The 21,148-nt window shown below is 57.3% G+C and overlaps 6 protein-coding genes across 6 annotated transcripts; 3 read left to right on the forward strand and 3 right to left on the reverse strand.

Annotated features, from left to right (window-relative positions):
* Nucleotides 1–844: 844 nt before the first annotated feature.
* Nucleotides 845–4,969, forward strand: IUM83_01749 (ATP-binding Cassette (ABC) Superfamily; the record flags this gene model as incomplete). The annotated part of the gene is made up of 1 exon (XM_067925625.1): nt 845–4,969. The coding sequence occupies one exon, from the start codon at nt 845–847 to the stop codon at nt 4,967–4,969; it is 4,125 nt and encodes a 1,374-aa protein (XP_067800965.1).
* A 264-nt stretch (nt 4,970–5,233) lies between these two features.
* On the reverse strand, nt 5,234–6,598 carry IUM83_01750 (Golgi reassembly stacking protein GRASP65, contains PDZ domain; the record flags this gene model as incomplete). The annotated part of the gene is made up of 6 exons (XM_067925626.1): nt 5,234–5,238; nt 5,373–5,522; nt 5,615–5,805; nt 5,900–6,054; nt 6,125–6,328; nt 6,410–6,598. The coding sequence occupies 6 exons, from the start codon at nt 6,596–6,598 to the stop codon at nt 5,234–5,236; spliced, it is 894 nt and encodes a 297-aa protein (XP_067801053.1).
* Nucleotides 6,599–10,261: 3,663 nt separating this feature from the next.
* IUM83_01751 (CAMK protein kinase) lies at nt 10,262–11,422 on the forward strand (the record flags this gene model as incomplete). The annotated part of the gene is made up of 1 exon (XM_067925627.1): nt 10,262–11,422. One exon carries the CDS (start codon nt 10,262–10,264, stop codon nt 11,420–11,422), a length of 1,161 nt encoding a protein of 386 aa, XP_067801051.1.
* A 503-nt stretch (nt 11,423–11,925) lies between these two features.
* On the reverse strand, nt 11,926–13,029 carry IUM83_01752 (Concanavalin A-like lectin/glucanase, subgroup; the record flags this gene model as incomplete). The annotated part of the gene is made up of 4 exons (XM_067925628.1): nt 11,926–12,182; nt 12,253–12,450; nt 12,531–12,890; nt 12,966–13,029. The coding sequence occupies 4 exons, from the start codon at nt 13,027–13,029 to the stop codon at nt 11,926–11,928; spliced, it is 879 nt and encodes a 292-aa protein (XP_067800940.1).
* An 869-nt stretch (nt 13,030–13,898) lies between these two features.
* On the forward strand, nt 13,899–14,975 carry IUM83_01753 (CAMK protein kinase; the record flags this gene model as incomplete). Its single annotated transcript, XM_067925629.1, has 1 exon — nt 13,899–14,975. The coding sequence occupies one exon, from the start codon at nt 13,899–13,901 to the stop codon at nt 14,973–14,975; it is 1,077 nt and encodes a 358-aa protein (XP_067801055.1).
* A 590-nt stretch (nt 14,976–15,565) lies between these two features.
* Nucleotides 15,566–19,690, reverse strand: IUM83_01754 (ATP-binding Cassette (ABC) Superfamily; the record flags this gene model as incomplete). The annotated part of the gene is made up of 1 exon (XM_067925630.1): nt 15,566–19,690. One exon carries the CDS (start codon nt 19,688–19,690, stop codon nt 15,566–15,568), a length of 4,125 nt encoding a protein of 1,374 aa, XP_067801057.1.
* Between the last annotated feature and the right edge of the window lie 1,458 nt (nt 19,691–21,148).

Here is a 21,148-nt window from a genome sequence, read left to right on the forward strand (position 1 = left end):
TCCCGCTGGTCCTTTGTCCTGCAGCCAAGGTTCTTGGCAAGAAGGCACCGACGTCATGGTCCTCACTGCAGCATCACCCAGGGGCTGTCCGATTTCAAGGTGAGACCATGGCGCTGGCGCTCTTCGGGGATTAGTTTGCCGTCCAACACGGGAGCCCTGCGGTATCTATCGTCTTGAGGATATTGGTCTCCGCGTTGGTGCGGGCCGCAATTGGTGCGGGACCTCCGTCAGACTCGACCAGCAACTTGAGCAGGAACTGGTTGTGGCCCGTTGTTCACAAGACCGCGCCTGGTTGTTCAGCTCCATGTAGCGCTTGCGGACGCAGGGGGTAGATGAGATGAGTCACGCATCTTGAGTTGTAGCCTACAACGGCGCCCTACAACTTGTAGGGCGCCTCGCGTCAACCTCGAAGTGAAGATAGTCGTGTTGACTCCCGCCCATCCCCCTTTCGGAGTCAACTTTTTCGGTGCTCGCACGAGATTACTCGCATAAAACCTGCTGTAGTCTATTATGCATTCACTCCGTCTCTCATTTATCCTCTCAGGTATTCATATTCACAAGTTATGTGAGGATCACACCAACGCTGGATCACGTCAACATTATCACCTCAGCGAGGATTCTATCGCTATAGCCAAATTATCAGATTTTCCACCATCAAATACCGCAGAATGATGTTCAGTCGACTGGCACTCGACTGGTGCCAGTCGAGCTTCAACGTGACACTGCACATGATGAGTCGGTCGGAGCACGCGCTTCTACGCGCTTCACTGGCCAGCGATGGCTCCTTCAGTGTTCAATTTGCTCTGAGGAGCGCAAGCCTTCCTTACACGAAGCCTGCCGCGCCATGGAACCGTTCAAACCTGACGACGATACGTCAGCCAAGACGCTGCTGGCCGACGGATCCCAAGCCTTCAATGACCACCTCATAGCCAAGCTTCAACCAGCTCTGGGCCGCTCCCTGCCTCAGATGGAGGTGCGCGTCAAGAACCTCAGCGTCTCGGCCGACGTGGTCGTCGGACGCCACGAGGACGGACGCGAGCTGCCCACGCTCACTCACACCCTCAAGACGGCGGCGCTCAAGCTCTCGGCCAAGAAGCACGTGGTGCACAAGACCATCCTGCGCAGCTTCAGTGGCGTGTTCGAGCCGGGCACCATCACGCTCGTGCTGGGCCAGCCCAGCTCCGGCAAGTCCTCGCTCATGAAGGTGCTGAGCGGCCGCTTCCCCATGGACAAGAGGGTCACGGTGGACGGAGACGTCACGTACAACGGCGTGCCGCAACGCGAGCTCGGCGGTCGCTTGCCGCAGTTCGTCACGTACGTGGACCAGCACGACGTGCACTTCCCCACGCTCACGGTCAAGGAGACGCTCGAGTTCGCGCACGCCTTCACTGGCGGCGAGCTGCAGCGTCGCGGCAAGGAGCTGTTCACGCACGGGTCTGCTGAAGAGAACCTGGAGGCGCTCCAGACGGCGCAGACGCTGTTCCAGCACTACCCGGACATTGTCATCGAGCAGCTCGGACTGCAGAACTGCCAGGACACCATTATTGGCAACGGTATGCTGCGAGGTGTCTCGGGTGGTGAGCGGAAGCGCGTGACGACGGGCGAGATGGAGTTCGGCATGAAGTACATGACGCTTATGGACGAGATCAGCACTGGTCTGGACAGCGCCACGGCTTTCGACATTATCTCCACGCAGCGTAGCATTGCTAAGACGCTCGGGAAAACGGTGGTGATTTCTCTGCTGCAGCCTTCTCCCGAAATCTTCGCGCTGTTTGACAACGTTCTCATTTTGAATGCCGGTGACGTGATGTACCATGGACCTCGCGGCCAAGCTCTGTCGTACTTCGAGAGCTTGGGTTTCCGTTGCCCTCCGCACCGTGACACGGCAGATTTCTTGCTGGATTTGGGAACGAACCAGCAATTGAAGTATCAAGATGCGCTGCCGATGGGACTAACAAAGCACCCGCGTTGGCCGTCGGAGTTTGGCCAGATTTTCCAAGAATCGAGGATTTTCCGTGGTACCCTTGCTCGCCTCGATGAGCCGCTGAGACCGGACCTCGTTGACAATGTCAAAACTCACATGGAACCAATGCCTCAGTTCCACCAGTCCGTTCAGGAGAACACGCTCACTGTCTTCAAGCGGCAAATGATGATCATGATGCGCAATGTTGCCTTCATCCGTGGCCGAGGCTTCATGGTCATCCTCATCGGGCTTCTGTATGGCAGCACGTTCTATCAACTGGATGCTACGAGCGCTCAAGTTGTCATGGGCGTGCTGTTCCAATCCGTCCTGTTCCTCGGACTGGGTCAAGCCGCTCAAATTCCAACGTACTGCGATGCCAGACCAATTTTTTACAAACAGCGTGGCTCCAACTTCCTCCGCACACCAACGTACGTTCTTGCCAACTCAGCCAGCCAGATCCCATGGGCTCTCGCGGAAACTATCGTGTTCGGCTCACTGGTGTACTGGATGTGCGGCTTGAGGTCATCCGTGAAGGCATTCGTGGTATTCGAGATCCTGCTGTTTCTTACGATCCTGGCATTTGCGGCGTGGTTCTTCTTTCTCGCTGCGATTTCACCCAATCTCCATATCGCAAAGCCACTGTCGATGGTCTCCGTCCTGTTTTTCGTGGTATTTGCGGGTTTCGTTGTGCCGAAGAGTGAGATGCCGGACTATTTTATCTGGATCTACTGGCTTGACCCGATTGCTTGGTGCCTTCGTGGAATTGCTGTGAACCAGTACCGGTCGAGCGAGTTCGACGTGTGCGTCTACGAGGGTGTTGACTACTGCACGAAGTACCAGACGAAAATGGGCGAATACTTCTTGTCGCTGTATGACGTTCCCTCCGACAAGAGCTGGGTGTGGCTTGCAATCGTGTTCCTTTTGGCAACCTACGTCGTATTCCTCTTTTTCGGCGTTCTCGTCCTTGAGTACAAGAGATACGAGAGTCCTGAGCACATTACACTTACAGCGGAGAATGCGGAGCCAGTCGCATCGGACGAGTACGTGCTGGCCACGACACCCACCAGCGGACGGAAGACGCCAGCCATGAACACACAGACTGATGAGACCGTCACACTAAACGTGAAGGCTTCAAGTAAAAAGTTCGAGCCCGTCGTCATCGCATTCCAGGACCTATGGTACTCCGTGCCAGACCCGCACAACCCCAAGGAAACACTCACGCTGCTCAAGGGGATCAGCGGCTTCGCGATGCCAGGATCAATCACTGCTCTCATGGGGTCCACCGGTGCTGGCAAGACGACTCTCATGGACGTGATCGCTGGACGCAAGACCGGAGGCACCATCCAAGGCAAAATCATGCTCAACGGCTACGAGGCCACCGACTTGGCCATCCGTCGTTCCACAGGCTACTGCGAGCAGATGGACATCCACTCGGACGCGTCGACTATCCGTGAAGCGCTGGTGTTTAGCGCGTTCCTGCGCCAGGACAGCTCCGTTCCCAACAGCCAGAAGTATGACTCGGTGGAGGAATGTCTGGAGTTGCTAGACCTGCAGAGCGTGGCAGATGAGATTGTTCGTGGCAGTCCGACGGAGCGCATGAAGCGCCTGACGATCGGTGTGGAGCTAGCCGCCGACCCGAGTGTGCTATTCCTTGATGAACCGACAAGCGGACTGGATGCACGCTCCGCCAAGCTCATCATGGACGGCGTGCGCAAGGTGGCGGACACGGGTCGCACCATTGTGTGCACCATTCACCAGCCATCCACGGAGGTGTTCATGCTCTTCGACAAACTTCTGCTGCTGAAGCGCGGCGGCCAGACGGTGTACTTCGGTGACTTGGGCAAGCGCGCTCAGAAGATGGTGGACTACTTCGAGGCGATTCCGGGCGTGCCGCGTCTTCCGGAGGGGTACAATCCTGCGACTTGGATGCTCGAGTGCATTGGTGCGGGCGTGAACCATGTGCATGACAACCCAGTGGATTTCGTGGACGTGTTCAACTCGAGTGAATTGAAACGCGATATGGACGTGCACTTGGCCTCGGAAGGTGTGTCTGTGCCGGTGCCTGGATCAACAGAGCTGGTATTTGCCAAGAAGCGTGCGGCGAGTTCGTGGACGCAGATGACGGCGCTGGTGGGGCGATTCATGAACCTGTACTGGCGAACTCCATCGTACAACCTCACCCGTTTCGCTATCGCGCCTTTGCTCGGACTCCTGTTCGGCTTGATCTACGTGAGCGTATCGTACACGTCTTACCAGGGCGTCAACGCTGGCGTCGGTATGGTCTTCATGACTACCCTGTTTAATGGTGTGGTGGCTTTCAACAGTGTTCTGCCGATTACATCCCAAGACCGCGAGGCGTTCTACCGCGAGCGAGCAGCGCAAACGTACAACTCGCTCTGGTACTTCGTCGGCTCCACGGTGGCCGAGATCCCGTACGTGTTCGGCTCGATGCTGTTGTACACGGTCATTTTCTACTGGTTGGTCGGCTTCACGGGCTTCGGAACTGCAGTTCTCTACTGGATCAACACGTCGTTCTTGGTGCTCTTGCAAACGTATCTGGGTCAGCTGCTGGTGTACGCTTTGCCTAGCGTGGAGGTTGCAGCTCTACTTGGCGTGATGCTGAACTCGATCCTCTTCCTCTTCATGGGCTTTAACCCGCCGGCCAATGCCATACCCTCCGGCTACAAGTGGCTCTACACGATCACACCTCAGCGGTACAGTGTGGCAATTTTAGCCGCGCTCGTTTTCAGTAAATGCGACGACCTCCCGACGTACGATGCGCAGACGCAGCAGTACGTGAGCGTCGGCGGAGATCTTGGCTGTCAACCGATGACAAACCCGCCCGTGACCATCAACCACATCACGATCAAGGAGTACGTTGAGTCTACCTTCGAGTACAAGCACCACGAGATCTGGCGCAACTTCGGCATCGTCATCGCGTTCATCGTGGGTATTCGTCTCTTGGCTTTGTTGTCGCTGCGCTTTATCAACCACCAGAAGAGATAGGAGACTTTTAAATTGCTGAGAAAAGCACCGCATATACATAGTGTATTTTCTTCTTCACTCGCCACGTAGTGATAGCCGTTTTTATTCCAGAACAGCATTCGTCACCTGAGGTGACTCACCTCCTCTTGTCCATTGCATCGCTGTGGCTTCACTACAAAAAATAGTTCTAATTATTTGGGATGCCACTGCAAAGAGGATTGTCTGTAGGCAACAAGGGTAAACAAAATACTAGCAGCTTGACTTTCCATTCATGTACCTGTTCCTTCAGTCTGTAACAATTACGGGTCGGCAAGCACAACAACAGTCGAAATGGGAAACTGGTGATCAGTGCGCGCTGTGTACCGTGGCTTTGAAGGCGGGGGGCTCTTCTCCGCAACCAGAGTGGCTGCTTCGGATTCTATACCGTCTTCTTGTCGCTGTTGTTGCGTAGTCTCACTTGTCGATGCATCTGCTTGGGGAACGTTGGCGACTGAAGCCGCTTGACCGGATGACGATGTCTCCGGTTTGCCTGGTGTCGTCACCTCCTCTTGTTCACTGCGTCGCTGTGGCTTCACTACAAAATCGTAACAACCGCATCCCCATCGATTATCAGCCGCGCATCTTCAAAAGAACAAGCAGCAATAAGCATAATCGAACCCAACTTACAGAAGGCATCCGTGGCTGCCCTGGCATCTTTCGGGAGATTGACGAAACCCACGGAGGAGCCGATAGTGCTCCGGCACACCGACGGCAGTCGATGCAGGTATCCGTGGCCAACTTCAGCCCCCAGCACTCCATCCCCTCCCCATCGCTCAGTGGGCACAATGGACACGATGCGCACCTGGTCCTCCAGCGAGCTTCAGTGCACACACGCCACCAATACCACAGAACAACCATCAGCACGAGAAGAAGAAGAAAACAGAGGAGGAGGAAAAAAACTCAGCCACCCACTTGTACACATAGCACTGGAACGACCCGTCCAGCGCGTCCAGGATCTCGTCATGCAGGTCCTCCGCGTCGGTGAACACTCGCTCCGGCGTGCCCAGCAGATAGTCCGAGTCTGCGCGGAGCCCCGCGCGCTCCGCCGGCGACGCCTCTGCCACGTTCTGCGCACAACCGAGAGAGCAATGAGCACCTGAGACCGCAGCTCTGACAAACGTCGGCCGCGCGACGTACGAGCACATGCAGCAGCTGGTCCTCGGCGCCCTCGTACGAGTCGAAGCGGATGGTGACGCCCAGCAGGCCCTTGCCCGGCCACCTGCGGCTGGGCGTGAGCTGCAGCTCCCGCGTGCTCTGCGCCTTGGCGTTGAACACCTTGAGCTGCATGGGGCGGTCCTCGCTCTGCGCGATGAGCTCCATCAGCGTCGCGTCTCGCGTGTCCTGCAGGACCACACAGTACCGCAAGGGTGAGAGCGCATTGGCAACGGGCGGTGTACCGGTATCACGGTATCATCGTCTTACGAGGCGGATGCCGTTGGCCTCGAGGATGAAGTCGAAGAAGCTCACGAAGCCCACGGCCGCCGCTGGCGACTGCTCCTGGATGCCCAGCACGCGGTAGCCGCAGCACTCGCCGCCCTCGGGGGCGACGTCGACGTCGACGTCTCTGCCGGGCTCCTCACGCACGGCCAGCGTCGAGCTCTCGTTCCCCATCGCGATAATTCGGCTGCAATTCGCTAGGGTCGACTGCAACGTGGCAAACTACATGTACATTTAAGTTCGCACTAAGTACGGACAGCCGTAGTACTGACAACGATCGATGCTGCAGGCTGCAACACTGATCTTCCTACAACTTGCAGCGTTAAATGAACCAAAAATGTCGTTCAGGGATGTGACAGGCTAATCCTCGATTTTGCTTGCAGCCGTTTAGAGTGTGCTGCAAACTGTTTGCAGTTTAAGAAGTGGAAATGCATTTTGGTGGTGTGTTGCGTAGTTCTCGGATTAAAAAGTCTCCGCACGGTGTGCTAGGAAGAACGAAAGTTACTACCTCCGTTCGGAAATAGATGACCATTTCCAATCATATTTCAGCCTCTCCAACATAATTCCCCTTCTAAACCAATTTGAATTCTGAATCTCCCGCGCTTTCCCCGCTCACTGGCCACCACACACTGCTGGCCCCCGCACACTGGCTTCTGGATTCATTTCGAAAGTTGGCGGCTGGGGGAGATTACGGATAGTGAACGCCAGGCCGTCTGGGAAACCCTACTGCTTCGCAGCGTAGGAGGCGTGCTACACGTGGGGAGATCGTCCGGGTTGCAATGTACGTCCACGTGAGCCGCCAAGTTGTCGAGCGCGTTGGAAGCGTGGAATCAACTCGATGGGAGATCGAGTAGCAGCTGTGGTCAAGTCAAGAAAGAGTGCAAGATGGACCGCCGCCCCGCTGCCCTGCCAACCGCCACCACTCTCGCCGACGCCACGCGCTGACGCTGCTGCGCCGAGGCCTGGAACGCCTGATTCGACGGATTCGACAGAGACGATGGAGCTGAACCCGAGGCTGCCGCTGGAGTTCTCCTGGATGGACGAGGAGCGCCCGCCTTTCGTGCCTGGACCAATTCCCCCCGTGTCTCGCATGTACTTGCGCTACGTGCCCCGCGCTTGACTTGGTGCGCGTCGTGTGCTGGAAGCCATGCGGGATCTGACGACGATGGAGGGCTCGGTTGCTGACGATGAGCGTGAGGCGAAGGCTGAGAGCGACGCTTGGACGGAGGGCTCGCGCTTCCCGCTGCCAGCGCCCATGGAGCATATCATGAAGTCTAATGGTGGAAATGATTACCGGCTCGAACATTTGCTAAGTACAAACTGATGCGAACGGACAGTCTTCCAACGTCATTGCCATGCGATGCAACATCTCTCAGCAAGTGGGATCCTCGTAGCACCCGAAGCCAAATCATGTGCCCCTCAAGGATGAAGTGAGATCTTAGATCCATTTTTGTGTATGTAGTGCGGCGGAACAAGAACGCCTGCGCCTCTCTGGACTGTCTTGCTTAGTGTCAACTCTAGATCTCCAGCCCTCCCACATTTTAAACGCCTGCGCCTCTCTGGACTGTGCCTCGCTTGGTGTTCTCCAGCACTCCCACAATTTTATAATCAGGAAAATGAACGAGGCGGAGCGCTGCGCAAAAAAAACACAAATGGTCATCTATTTCCGAACGGAGGTAGTACAACTTGCAGCGTTAAATGAACCAAAAATGTCGTTCAGGGATGTGACAGGCTAATCCTCGATTTTGCTTGCAGCCGTTTAGAGTGTGATGCAAACTGTTTGCAGTTTAAGAAGTGGAAATGCATTTTGGTGGTGTGTTGCGTAGTTCTCGGATTAAAAAGTCTCCGCACGGTGTGCTAGGAAGAACGAAAGTTATTAGATGATTGGTTGTATCGTCACGGAACGTACGCGCTGCGCTTGCATCAGCATGGCAGCAATAAATGGATGTATAGCGGTCAAAGCGATGGGAGATCAGAAAGTAAAGCATGATTCTGCTCAACGCGCGGGGGTACGCGACCACACGCGGTGTGAATCGCCATCCCCCGCACTCATACAAGAGGTGTCAGAATATAAAGCTATTCATCACTTATCCCACGGGCTACGAGAAGATATACACGCGCATGTACAGTGGACGGAGAGTTCCTCAGGAAAAACAGCCAGTTTGTATCCTCATTCTTCTTCGGACGGTAATTCCAAAACAAAAGTTGGACATCACTGGAACCTCCTTGCAATAGATAGATAGCCACACATCGACGGCAACTTCTGTCGCCCGCCTCCATCACCTAAAAAGACCTGTGTGCCTGCGAGCCGCAATTGTCGGAATGCCCATGTGAGCCAGCAACGGCAGCAACGTCGGTTTGGCACCAGTGGTTGGTGGATGCTCTGATTGGCTCAGACGCACGCGTAATTACGCGGTAAACCCGTAAAATGTAAAAACAGCTGATCGGTGAAGTTGTCCTACTGACGCAACGTCCCAGGGGAATGTCAGCATGCCGACTTCCTGCAGGAAGTTCGATAGATGGATGCATCACACGGGCGTCGCTGGTGTCGCTGCAGCAAAGATCTTGGTCGCAAATAACTACGATAGACAAAAGGCATGTTGACGCAGAGCGCTGGATATGACATGCCGGCGTAAAACGTGGTTTGAGGCGGCGATCGATGCGGCGAGGGTCCACGGCTGCGGCGTGCGGCGTTGCCGTGCAAAAAGCGTAATGGAAACGGCGGTGAGTCCGTTCCAATGCGCTCGCGACGGGCGGCACGACGGGGCAATCCCGGTTTCTCGTGCAAGATGATTTAGCGTTTCAATGCTGCGCTGACTCCCTACCGTGCCACGCGCAGCGCTGTCCGCGTGGGCCCCACCGCCGCCACCACCACAGCAACCAAGCCCTGCGTCACGCGTTTTGGTGGTCCTGTGTACAAATATCCGGGATGAAGGCATCCTTCGTCGTCCAAGAATACGTGTACCAGTGCGGTCTCTTTAGGTGACGGCAGGAACTGACCTCGGCTTCTTATACTGCAACGGTAAACACTCTGATCTTCGTCTCCCAGCGACGCTGCCGCGCGATTGAAGCTCGCGTTGCTGTTGCAACCATGCGATTGAAGCTTGCGGCGCTCATGTCTCGATTGACACGTTGCCGGCTCGCGGTGATGGCACCAACGCCGTGGCAGACAATCTGCGCAATAGCACCAACCCTTTGTATAAAATCCGACGCACAACGCAACAACCGTAGCCAAGTTGGTTTTGTCGCGTTTGGACTGTCTCCAGTCGCGCAGGCAGCAGCAGCAACGCCGGGAACTGGCAAATGTTGTCAAATCCCGCGCGAACGGGCCAGACAGCGCTTGAATTTCGCGGTCTGAGGCCAAATTTCGCGGCCGCGGTGCATTTTGCAAGAAGTTGGTCCAATTCTTCCCAGCACTCTCGCCCCGCAGCGTAAATTTTGCTACTTTCCCCGTTTGCACGCCCGTTTCAAAGAGCGGGTTCGCCGGCTTATTCGCGCCACGCCGCGCGTGCATACGCGCATCGAGGTGCCGACGCCGCGCTGCCTCCACGCGTCGGCCTTGTCCGGCCCAAGCAAGGCCCGTGCTGCACGTGGCGTAGAAGAATGTAGCGCGAGGTGTTCGCTTGTCCAAAACTCATGAATTCAACTCAGGATCAGTTAAACTTCGAATTTCAGATCTTTTGCCCTCTGCCGAGTATGGGGGCGTTCGTCTGGTTGAGCGAGCGGATCTGCGACGCCGGTTTCCCACTCGAAACGACCGTACCCATGGCCGCGCCTCGTGCCTGTTCATTACCAAATTTGCGCTCGCTCAGACAGACCTCCAGTATCGGGACTATAATGATGGCGGCCAAGCTGGACGACTACGTGATCCAGCGGCGGCTGGCGCCCGCGCTCTTCGGCGACGTGCTGCTGTGCCAGCACAAGCCGACGGGCGACCTCGTGGCCGTGAAGCGCGTGCTGCAGAGCGCGGCCAACGCGCAGCTCACGCTCGCCAGCAACAAGAAGGTGCGCGAGAACGTGGCGCTCGAGCGCGCGCTGTACCACCAGCTCAACCGCGTGGGCGGCCACCGCAACGTGCTGCGTCTGCGCGACGAGATCGAGTTCGACGGCTACCTGTACCTCGTCTCGGACTTCTGCGCGCGCGGCGAGCTGTACGAGCTCGTGAGCGCCGCCGAGGACGGCAAGCTGCCGCTGGCCACGACCCGCCGCTACCTGCGCCAGATCGCGGGCGGCGTCCAGTTCCTGCACGCCAACGGCTTCGCGCACCGCGACCTGTCGCTCGAGAACGTGCTCGTGACGGACGACGACCAGTGCCAGGTGTGCGACTTCGGGCTGGCCGCGTCCACGGCCAAGCCGAGCCGCGAGACGGTGGGCAAGCTCTTCTACATGGCGCCCGAGGTGCTCGCGGGCGTGCAGTACGACGCCACCAAGGCCGACGTGTGGTCGCTCGGCGTCATGCTCTTCATCATGCTCGTGGGCGCGCCGCCCGTCGAGACGGCCTCGGCCTCGGACGCGCGCTTCCGCCTCATCTCCAACAAGGGCATCCGCAAGCTCGTGGACCGCTGGGGGCTCACGGACGAGCTCCCCGCCGCCGCGCTCGACCTGCTGGCCGGCATGCTCGAGGTGGACCCGGAGCAGCGCGTCTCCATGGGCGACGTGGTGGCCCACCCGTTCCTGCTGCGCTCCAGCGCCATCGGCTCGCCGCTGCAGCAGCGCATCGCGGCCCACAAGACCCAGGTGCAGACGCAGACGCGCGCCGCCTCCCCCGCCAAGCAGGAGACCCCGCAGCCCACGGCCTCGTACTCGTCGGCGTCGGTGCCGTCCATGTACTCGGCGCGCCCCGAGTCGGACGGCATCGAGCGCAGCGGCTGCCGCCTCTTCTTCCACAAGATCCACCGCTTCTTCTCGCGCCGCCACAACAAGCGCGTGATGGCCGTGAACCGCAGCCCCGGCGCCTCCAAGCGCGCGCACGCCAAGCGCTACGCGAACGCCGCCTGAAGGTGGCTAGGCCTTCGTCTTCGTGAGCTCGCCGAGCTCGAGCTCGTGGCCGCCCTCAACCGGCCGCCCTCAGCTGACCCTGCCCACGCATTCGGGGGCCGCAGGACGCTGGACGTTGGGAGCAACGTGTATTTATTCGGCTCCGTGCCCACAATTACCCTCCATCTGTAACTAGAAACAAAGTAGCTAAAGCGACAGCGATTGACGCGTGTAAAGCAATAAAGTAGACAATCATCGTCACCACCGCCACCACCACTCGTGTTGAGCCCAGTTGCCTCATTATCCATCAATTCGCCTCGAGTCAGCAGGCCGGACACTTCAACCTGCGTTTCAACAGATACCCGGAGCGTCAAGCCGAGTTGTCGGGAGTTGTCGGGTGTTGAAGCAAAGTTGAAGCAACAGTGGCCCTCGACGGCGTGGTAACGCTGTTCTTATGCGTTAGATGTGGCACTGGAACTGTTGTTCGAAAGCGTTGCTGGCGAAAACGATGCAAGCAGTGGGAATCACACAATGTTTGAGGATTTAGTACATGTCGCCTGTGGACCAGGAGTTCTACATGTAGTAGCAACAAATGGCTGGAAGGAGAACACCTGCTGGGCATTCTGGTCGTAGTAGTCGGCCAGGTTCTCCTCGTGCTGGTACAGACGGCTGCGCGCCTTGCAGTAGCACGAGCATACCGACACGACGGCGACTACGAAGATCAGCACCGTGCAGCAAATTGCCAGCACGATCTGCCACGTGTTCAGGTGGGTGTCGCGTGCTGCTCAAAGAACGCGCGCGGGTTAGCACGGGTTGCCGTTGGGTATTCAGATAGAGCCTTATGAGCTCACCTCCACTGCCTGCCCGGCTATCGGGGCCGCCTCTCGCGTTGTCGCGGGAGCTTGAGCTTGAGCTCGGTCTTGATGTTGAGTTCGAGCTACTGCTGCTGGTATTGGTATTGGTATTAGTGCTTTTGATGATGCCATCGCTTGCAGAATGTGAGGAGCTGCTGGAGTCTGCACTCAATGAGCTTGTGGCCGACGATGCGTCTGCGGAAGTAGCAGCATCAAGATAAGCATTGGCATCGACAGCAGTAGCAGTAGCAGTAGCAGGATTTGTATCATCTTACCAGTGGTGGACGGCTTCGAGGTAGGCGCCGACGATGGTGTCGATGTGGTTGATGTGGTTGATGTGGTTGATGTGGTTGATGTAGAACCCCCAGTGGCCGACGACGTGTTGGTGGAGGAATTGGTAGTCGAGTAGTCGCAGTCCCCGCAGTCGGTGCCGTAGGTGCACGTGCCGTCCGCGCTTATAGCGAAGCCGTAGACGGCGCCGTTTGTCTTGTCGTAGCATTGGCCGCAGTTGCAGCCTCCGGCCCCTGTTCGTGCCCCCGCCTGTGAGCCGCTGCAGGTGCATCCAGGCACGCCGCCCGGCCCGAATCCAGTCAGGACCGTCGTGTAGCAGATCTCGGCACATACCGTTGCCTCCACTGAAGGACAATAACAAAATTCACAATTAGGATACCAGTACTGGCGAGCCTGTATGCGAGCATGCATATCGATACCCGACGGCAATAGTAGCAGCAGCAACATCGTCACCGCGAGCAGCGCCGTGTACCGCGAGCGCATGCTTCCTCGAGTAGCCCCGGGCTGATGGGAGCCGAGTCCCGTGGGAAACTGGCAGCGCAGCTCTACTAAAGGTGGCCGACGAAGATGCCAGGACAGGTCGCGCATTCATCCTCGAGACCATACCCTGCGGCGTTGGCGCAGCTATAATTGACGCGCGGCTCACGCTTCAACCTGCTCGAGAACCGGTACCTTGTCAGCGGCGGCCGTGTCGGATTGGCTGGCCACTTCAACTTGGCCCAAGCTGAAGCAGATGGCGTTTCGTCGCCGAACAACTTTTCGCTTGCATGCACATGCGAGGCAATTGCTGCGCCAAGCAGCACTCGCGCTGCTTGGTGCCAGCGTTACTCGCTCCGCCGAAGCCAAACCCAGGCACTATTTTTCGGTGAGAAGCGCGCCGCGACGCCGCGAAGACAGCTCGCTCGTGGGCGTCGGACAGGAAGGCGCCGGGCATAACTGTCTGAGTTGGCGCGGGGCCACCAATCTCCCACTCTATGCGGCGGGCACCGGCAGGCTGCCACCCTCGCGTGCGCTTCGAAGCGCGCCCCCGGCCGATGATTTACCAGCTGCCGTAGCGGGCGGCACCAGCGCCGAAGCGGCGCATTTCCGTAGATTGCTCGAAGCGCGATCGCCATCAGGTCCGCAGCCCACCAGCGGGCATCGGCCGAGCCGAGTTCATTTCGCAAGACGCGCTGGAAACGGCAGTGCTACCCTCGCCGAAAGGGGCGCTCGGATCTATCTGGACACACCCCCGCCCACCCATCGGCGCGCTCGCCCCAGCTCACTTCCCAATTGCACCCGCCGAGCACACACCGACCACCTGAGCCCAGTCCGCCGCTGCATTGTCCGACGCTTCGGCTTCCGCGTGCACCATGGGCCTCCTCCGCAACTACATGGACGCGATGCTGACCGCCACCTTCTCGCCCTTCTCGTCGCCGCGCGGGTCCTCGGCGGGCAGCGCCACGACGCCCAAGAAGACCAAGAAGAAGACGCCGACGTCGACGCAGCAGCAGCAGCCGGCGCCGGAACCTGAACCTATGCCGACCCGCTCGACCGTCACCCGGTCGCCGCCGCAGCGGCTGTCCGACTTGAAGGTGATGGAGACCTTGGCGCCCGCGCTCTTCGGGGAGGTGCTGCTGTGCCTCGACTCCAAGACCGGCCGCCAGTTCGCCGTCAAGCGCGTGGACCTGCGCTGCGCACGCGCCCAGGTGACCGTCGGCAAGCAGATCCGCGTGGTCGAGAGTCTGCAGCAGGAGCGCGCCGTGCACCGCAAGCTCGTGGCGCAGCAGACCTCGAACCTGCTGCTGCTGGAGGAGGAGGTGCAGTGCGGCGGCAACCTCTACCTCGTCTTCCCCTTCTGCTCGGGCGGAGACCTGTTCGACGTGGTGCGCCACAGCCCGCTCGACGGGCGCCTGCCCGAGGCCACGGCGCGCCGCTTCCTGCGCGACGTCGTGCGCGGCTTGCTGTGCATGAAGCGGAACGGCCTGGCGCACCGCGACATCTCGCTCGAGAACGTGCTGCTGGACGCTGAGGGCGTCTGCCACCTGTGCGACTTCGGCCTGGCCACGCAGCACGGCAAGCTATTGGCGCCCGGGCGCGTGGGCAAGGCCTGGTACATGGCGCCCGAGGTGTTCGCAGCCCAGGAGCCGTACGACCCGCTGCCGGCCGACGTGTGGTCGCTCGGCGTGCTGCTGGCCATCATGCTCGCGGGCGCGCCGCTCGTCGAGAAGCCCACCTGCGACGACCGCCAGTTCCGCGTCTTGAGCCACGGCGGAGGCGTGCGCAAGCTGCGTCGCGTGTTCCCGCGCAAGCTGTCCGAGGTGACCTGGGACCTCATGGAGAAGCTGCTGAGCATGGACCCTCGCAAGCGCCCGACGCTGGAGCAGGTGGCCGAGCACCCGTTCCTGACGTCCGACCTGCACCACCACTCCAACTGCTTCTCGCGGTGATGCATGTGACCATAGTCTCTGTCTTGTAAGTGCCATAATAAAACGTCCGTGTATTATATTGGAAACCAGCATTTGGGCAGGCGTCCACCGTCGTCCTCCATGATGGACTCGTCCTGGCATAATCTTAGAATTTAGAATCCTAAATAAGTATCAAAATAGAAATAGCCTGACTAAACTTGAAATTAATTCTAATGTTGAAGCTTACTGGAAAATTTGTTTCGCATACTTCCGAAGGTATACAAGTTTGCGCGTAGTGAGTTAAGTTTCTGGGTAGTACAGTTGGCCTCGGCACTTGTGAACTTCGAACTTCGCCGCAACGCACGTTCGCCGCAATGCGGGCGGGGCGTCATGATCAGGAGGAGTCTCGCGGACCGGCAGGTGAGGCAACAACGGCAAAAGGTGGAGGGGCACAGGCACAGCCAAAGCTGCTAGGGAAGCGATGGTAGTGGTTTGGTTGACAGCCGCTGCACAATGATACCGGGTTAACCAACAGACAAGCAAAGAAGACGTGCGTGCAAAAGTGAGTACATATTCATGTATGCAGAGTTTATCCGACATAATGCCAAGAGCTGGCTATCCGATGCTGCCGCCTATCTTTTCTGGTGGTTGATAAAGCGCAGCGACAACAAAGCCAAGAGACGAATACCCACGATGAATGCGATGACGATGCCGAAGTTGCGCCAGATCTCGTGGTGCTTGTACTCGAAGGTAGACTCAACGTACTCCTTGATCGTGATGTGATCAATGGTCACGGGAGGATTTGTCATCGGTTGGCAGCCAAGATCTCCGCCGACATTCACGTACTGCTGAGTCTGCGCATCGTACGTCGGGAGGTCGTCGCATTTACTGAAAACGAGCGCAATCAGGACGGATAACGAGTATCGTTGCGGTGTGATCGTGTAGAGCCACTTGTACCCGGACGGAATGGCGTTGGCTGGCGGGTTAAAGCCCATGAAAAGGAAGAGGATCGAGTTCAGCATCACGCCAAGCAGAGCTGCAACCTCCACACCTGGTACGGTATAGATCATCAGCTGCCCGAGATACGTTTGCAAGAGCACCAAGAGCGACGTGTTGATCCAGTAGAGAACTGCTGTTTCGAAGCCCGTGAAGCCGACCAACCAGTAGAAAATGACCGTGTACAACAGCATCGAGCCGAACACGTACGGGATCTCGGCCACCGTGGAGCCGACGAAGTACCAGAGCGAGTTGTACGTTTGCGCTGCTCGCTCGCGGTAGAACGCCTCGCGGTCTTGGGATGTAATCGGCAGAACACTGTTGAAAGCCACCACACCATTAAACAGGGTAGTCATGAAGACCATACCGACGCCAGCGTTGACGCCCTGGTAAGACGTGTACGATACGCTCACGTAGATCAAGCCGAACAGGAGACCGAACATTGGCGCGATAGCGAAACGGGTGAGGTTGTACGATGGAGTTCGCCAGTACAGGTTCATGAATCGCCCCACCAGCGCCGTCATCTGCGTCCACGAACTCGCCGCACGCTTCTTGGCAAATACCAGCTCCGTTGATCCAGGCGCCGGCACAGACACACCTTCCGAGGCCAACTGCACGTCCATATCGCGTTTCATTTCACTCGAGTTGAAAATCTCCACGAAATCCATCGGGTTCTCGTTCACATGGCTCACGCCCGCACCAATGCACTCGAGCATCCAAGTCGCAGGATTGTACCCCTCCGGAAGACGCGGCACGCCCGGAATCGCCTCGAAGTAGTCCACCATCTTCTGAGCGCGCTTGCCCAAGTCACCGAAGTACACCGTCTGGCCGCCGCGCTTCAGCAGCAGAAGCTTGTCGAAGAGCATGAACACCTCCGTGGATGGCTGGTGAATGGTGCACACAATGGTGCGACCCGTGTCCGCCACCTTGCGCACGCCGTCCATGATGAGCTTGGCGGAGCGTGCATCCAGTCCGCTTGTCGGTTCATCAAGGAATAGCACACTCGGGTCGGCGGCTAGCTCCACACCGATCGTCAGGCGCTTCATGCGCTCCGTCGGACTGCCACGAACAATCTCATCTGCCACGCTCTGCAGGTCCAGCAACTCCAGACATTCCTCCACCGAGTCATACTTCTGGCTGTCGGGAACGGAGCTGTCCTGGCGCAGGAACGCGCTAAACACCAGCGCTTCACGGATAGTCGACGCGTCCGAGTGGATGTCCATCTGCTCGCAGTAGCCTGTGGAACGACGGATGGCCAAGTCGGTGGCCTCGTAGCCGTTGAGCATGATTTTGCCCTGGATGGTGCCTCCGGTCTTGCGTCCGGCGATCACGTCCATGAGAGTCGTCTTGCCTGCACCGGTGGACCCCATGAGGGCAGTGATTGATCCTGGCATCGCGAAGCCGCTGATCCCCTTGAGCAGCGTGATTGTTTCCTTGGGATTGCGCGGGTCCGGCACGGAGTACCATAGGTCCTGGAATGCGATGACGACGGGCTCGAACTTTTTACTTGAAGCCTTCACGTTTAGTGTGACGGTCTCATCAGTCTGTGTGTTCATGGCTGGTGTCTTCCTTCCGCTGGTGGGTGTCGTGGCCAGCACGTACTCGTCCGATGCGACTGGCTCCGCATTCTCCGCTGTAAGTGTAATGTGCTCAGGGCTCTCGTATCTCTTGTACTCAAGGACGAGAACGCCGAAAGAGAGGAATACGACGTAGGTTGCCAAAAGGAACACGATTGCAAGCCACACCCAGCTCTTGTCGGAGGGAACGTCATACAGCGACAAGTAGTACTCGCCCATTTTCGTCTGGTACTTCGTGCAGTAGTCGACACCCTCGTAGACGCATACGTCGAACTCGCTCGACCGGTACTGGTTCACAGCAATTCCACGAAGGCACCAAGCAATCGGGCCAAGCCAGTAGATCCAGATAAAATAGTCCGGCATCTCACTCTTCGGCACAACAAACCCCCCAAAGGCTATGAAAAACAGAACAGAGACCATACCCAGCGGCTTTGCGACGTGCAGGTTGGGTGAAATCGCAGCGAGAAAGAAGAACCACGACGCAAATACCAGAATCGTAAGAAACAGCAGGATCTCGAATACCACGAATGCCTTCACGGATGACCTCAAGCCGCACATCCAGTAGATCAGTGAGCCGAACACGATAGTTTCCGCTAGAGCCCATGGGATCTGGCTGGCTGAGTTGGCAAGAACGTACGTTGGTGTGCGGAGGAAGTTGGAGCCGCGCTGCTTGTAGAAAATAGACCTTGCATCGCAGTACGTTGCAAGGTGGGCAGCTTGGCCTAGTCCGAGGAACATCACGGATTGGAACAGAACGCCCATGACAACTTGAATCCTGGTGACGTCCAGCTGATAGAACGTGCTGCCATACAGAAGCCCGATGAGGATGACCATGAAGCCTCGGCCTCGGATGAAGGCAATATTGCGCATCATGATCGTCATTTGCCGCTTGAAGACAGTGAGCGTGTTCTCCTGCAAGGACTGGTGGAACTCAGGCATTGGTTCCATGTGAGTTTTGACATTGTCAACGAGGTCCGGTCTCAGCGGCTCATCGAGGCGAGCAAGGGTACCACGGAAAATCCTCGATTCTTGGAAAATCTGGCCAAACTCCGACGGCCAACGCGGGTGCTTTGTTAGTCCCATCGGCAGCGCATCTTGATACTTCACTTGCTGGTTCGTTCCTAGATCCAGCAAGAAATCTGCCGTGTCACGGTGCGGAGGGCAACGGAAACCCAAGCTCTCGAAGTACGACAGAGCTTGGCCGCGAGGTCCATGGTACATCACGTCACCGGAATTCAAAATGAGAACGTTGTCAAACAGCGCGAAGATTTCGGGAGAAGGCTGCAGCAGGGAGATCACCACCGTCTTCCCGAGCGTCTTGGCGATACTACGTTGCGTGGAGATAATGTCGAAAGCCGTGGCGCTGTCCAGACCAGTGCTGATCTCGTCCATGAGCGTCATGTACTTCATGCCGAACTCCATCTCGCCCGTCGTCACGCGCTTCCGCTCACCACCCGAGACACCTCGCAGCATACCGTTGCCAATAATGGTGTCCTGGCAGTTCTGCAGTCCGAGCTGCTCGATGACAATGTCCGGGTAGTGATGGAACAGCGTCTGCGCCGTCTGGAGCGCCTCCAGGTTCTCTTCAGCAGACCCGTGCGTGAACAGCTCCTTGCCGCGACGCTGCAGCTCGCCGCCAGTGAAGGCGTGCGCGAACTCGAGCGTCTCCTTGACCGTGAGCGTGGGGAAGTGCACGTCGTGCTGGTCCACGTACGTGACGAACTGCGGCAAGCGACCGCCGAGCTCGCGTTGCGGCACGCCGTTGTACGTGACGTCTCCGTCCACCGTGACCCTCTTGTCCTTGGGGAAGCGGCCGCTCAGCACCTTCATGAGCGAGGACTTGCCGGAGCTGGGCTGGCCCAGCACGAGCGTGATGGTGCCCGGCTCGAACACGCCACTGAAGCTGCGCAGGATGGTCTTGTGCACCACGTGCTTCTTGGCCGAGAGCTTGAGCGCCGCCGTCTTGAGGGTGTGAGTGAGCGTGGGCAGCTCGCGTCCGTCCTCGTGGCGTCCGACGACCACGTCGGCCGAGACGCTGAGGTTCTTGACGCGCACCTCCATCTGAGGCAGGGAGCGGCCCAGAGCTGGTTGAAGCTTGGCTATGAGGTGGTCATTGAAGGCTTGGGATCCGTTGGCCAGCAGCGTCTTGGCTGACGTATCGTCGTCGGGTTTGAACGGTTCCATGGCGCGGCAGGCTTCGTGGGCGGAAGCCTTTTGCTTTTCGGAGCAAATCGAAGAGTGACTGAGTGAGTACGTGAAGCTCACAAATGCGTGAGTCTCGGCTCAAATGGTGCTGGAGGTATTGGAGTAGTCGGCGTCACGTTGAAGTACTCGACGACCATCATTCTGTAATGACTGTATAACATGATAGAACGACTACAGCAATGAAAACCTTGGTATAGTAGTATGTGTAGAATTTGGCATTGGAGGATTTCAAAGAGTCTGTGAAATGTGGCCCACACAACTCGTGAACACGTGAAACCTTCGAAACATCATTCGGCGACCGAGATAAAGTTGGGAGGGTTCTGATTGTACTCAGGCACTAATCGTGCCCGAGTTGACTCCGCAAGAAGGAGTCAACACGATTGTGTTTATCGATACTGCTTTGCGCGCGTTATCTGCCGATAAAGCCCAGCGACCTGCTTACACCACCGTGCATGCAGTAAGGCCTTCGCCAATGGTCCAAATAACGAACGTACCAAATTATGTAATGTGAACATACATTTGCGAGTTTCTCGCAACTTAGGACGGCGGGCGTTGGCGTTCCAAAACATAAAGCTCAGAAATGAATGGAAACTGTAAACTACTGAAGTATGCCAAATTAGCCAGACAAAAGCGCTGCAGACCAACCAATAGGACGATGTAGGCATTGCAAACTCCACTCGTAGTTCCTGCTTTCAACCTGGAGACCTGTTGACGAAGAGCGTACAAAGATAAGTATGCCTATTTGACATATATGTACAACGGGATGGTATTCTTTAAGTCGTCTATCTGTTCTAGTGGATTTCGATGGAAAATGAGCGAGGGAATCATCAGGGGTCGAAATAGTACATTTACTGTTTACTGTGATCACCACACATTGTTCAGCACGTGACTGCACGACCTCACGCGGGTGACGGGGTCACAAATGTACCAGTCCCCTCTGCATAGAAAAATGTGAGTTGTTTTATCGTAACACTTTTTAGTTGCTACGCATTTACCATCTCAAGTGCTACTTCTTCTGGTGGTTGATGAAGCGAAGGCAGAGCAGCGCCATTAGCCGTAAAATGACAATGAACAGGAGGACAATACCGAAGTTGCGCCAGATCTCGTCGTGCTTGTACTCAAACGTAGACTCGACGTACTCCTTGATCGTGATGTGGTCGATATTGGTCGGTGGGTTGGTCATTGGCTGACAACCGAGACCGCTCCGAACATTAACATACTGCTTGGTCTCAGTGTCGTAGCTGGGTAGGTCGTCGCAATCGCCAAACACCAGGGATACTAGTACACTGATGGAGTAGCGTTGGGGGGTGATCGTGTAGAGCCATCGATACCCAGCAGGGATATCACTTGCAGGGGGGTTGAAGCCGTAAAAGAGGATCGTAATGGAGTAAACCATCACACCCACGAGCGCCGCGACGTCGATGCTGGACAGCGAAT

Source organism: Phytophthora cinnamomi (genome assembly GCF_018691715.1).
Source record: "Phytophthora cinnamomi strain GKB4 chromosome Unknown Contig0, whole genome shotgun sequence".
In the NCBI taxonomy this organism is placed as follows: Eukaryota; Oomycota; class Peronosporomycetes; order Peronosporales; family Peronosporaceae; genus Phytophthora; species Phytophthora cinnamomi.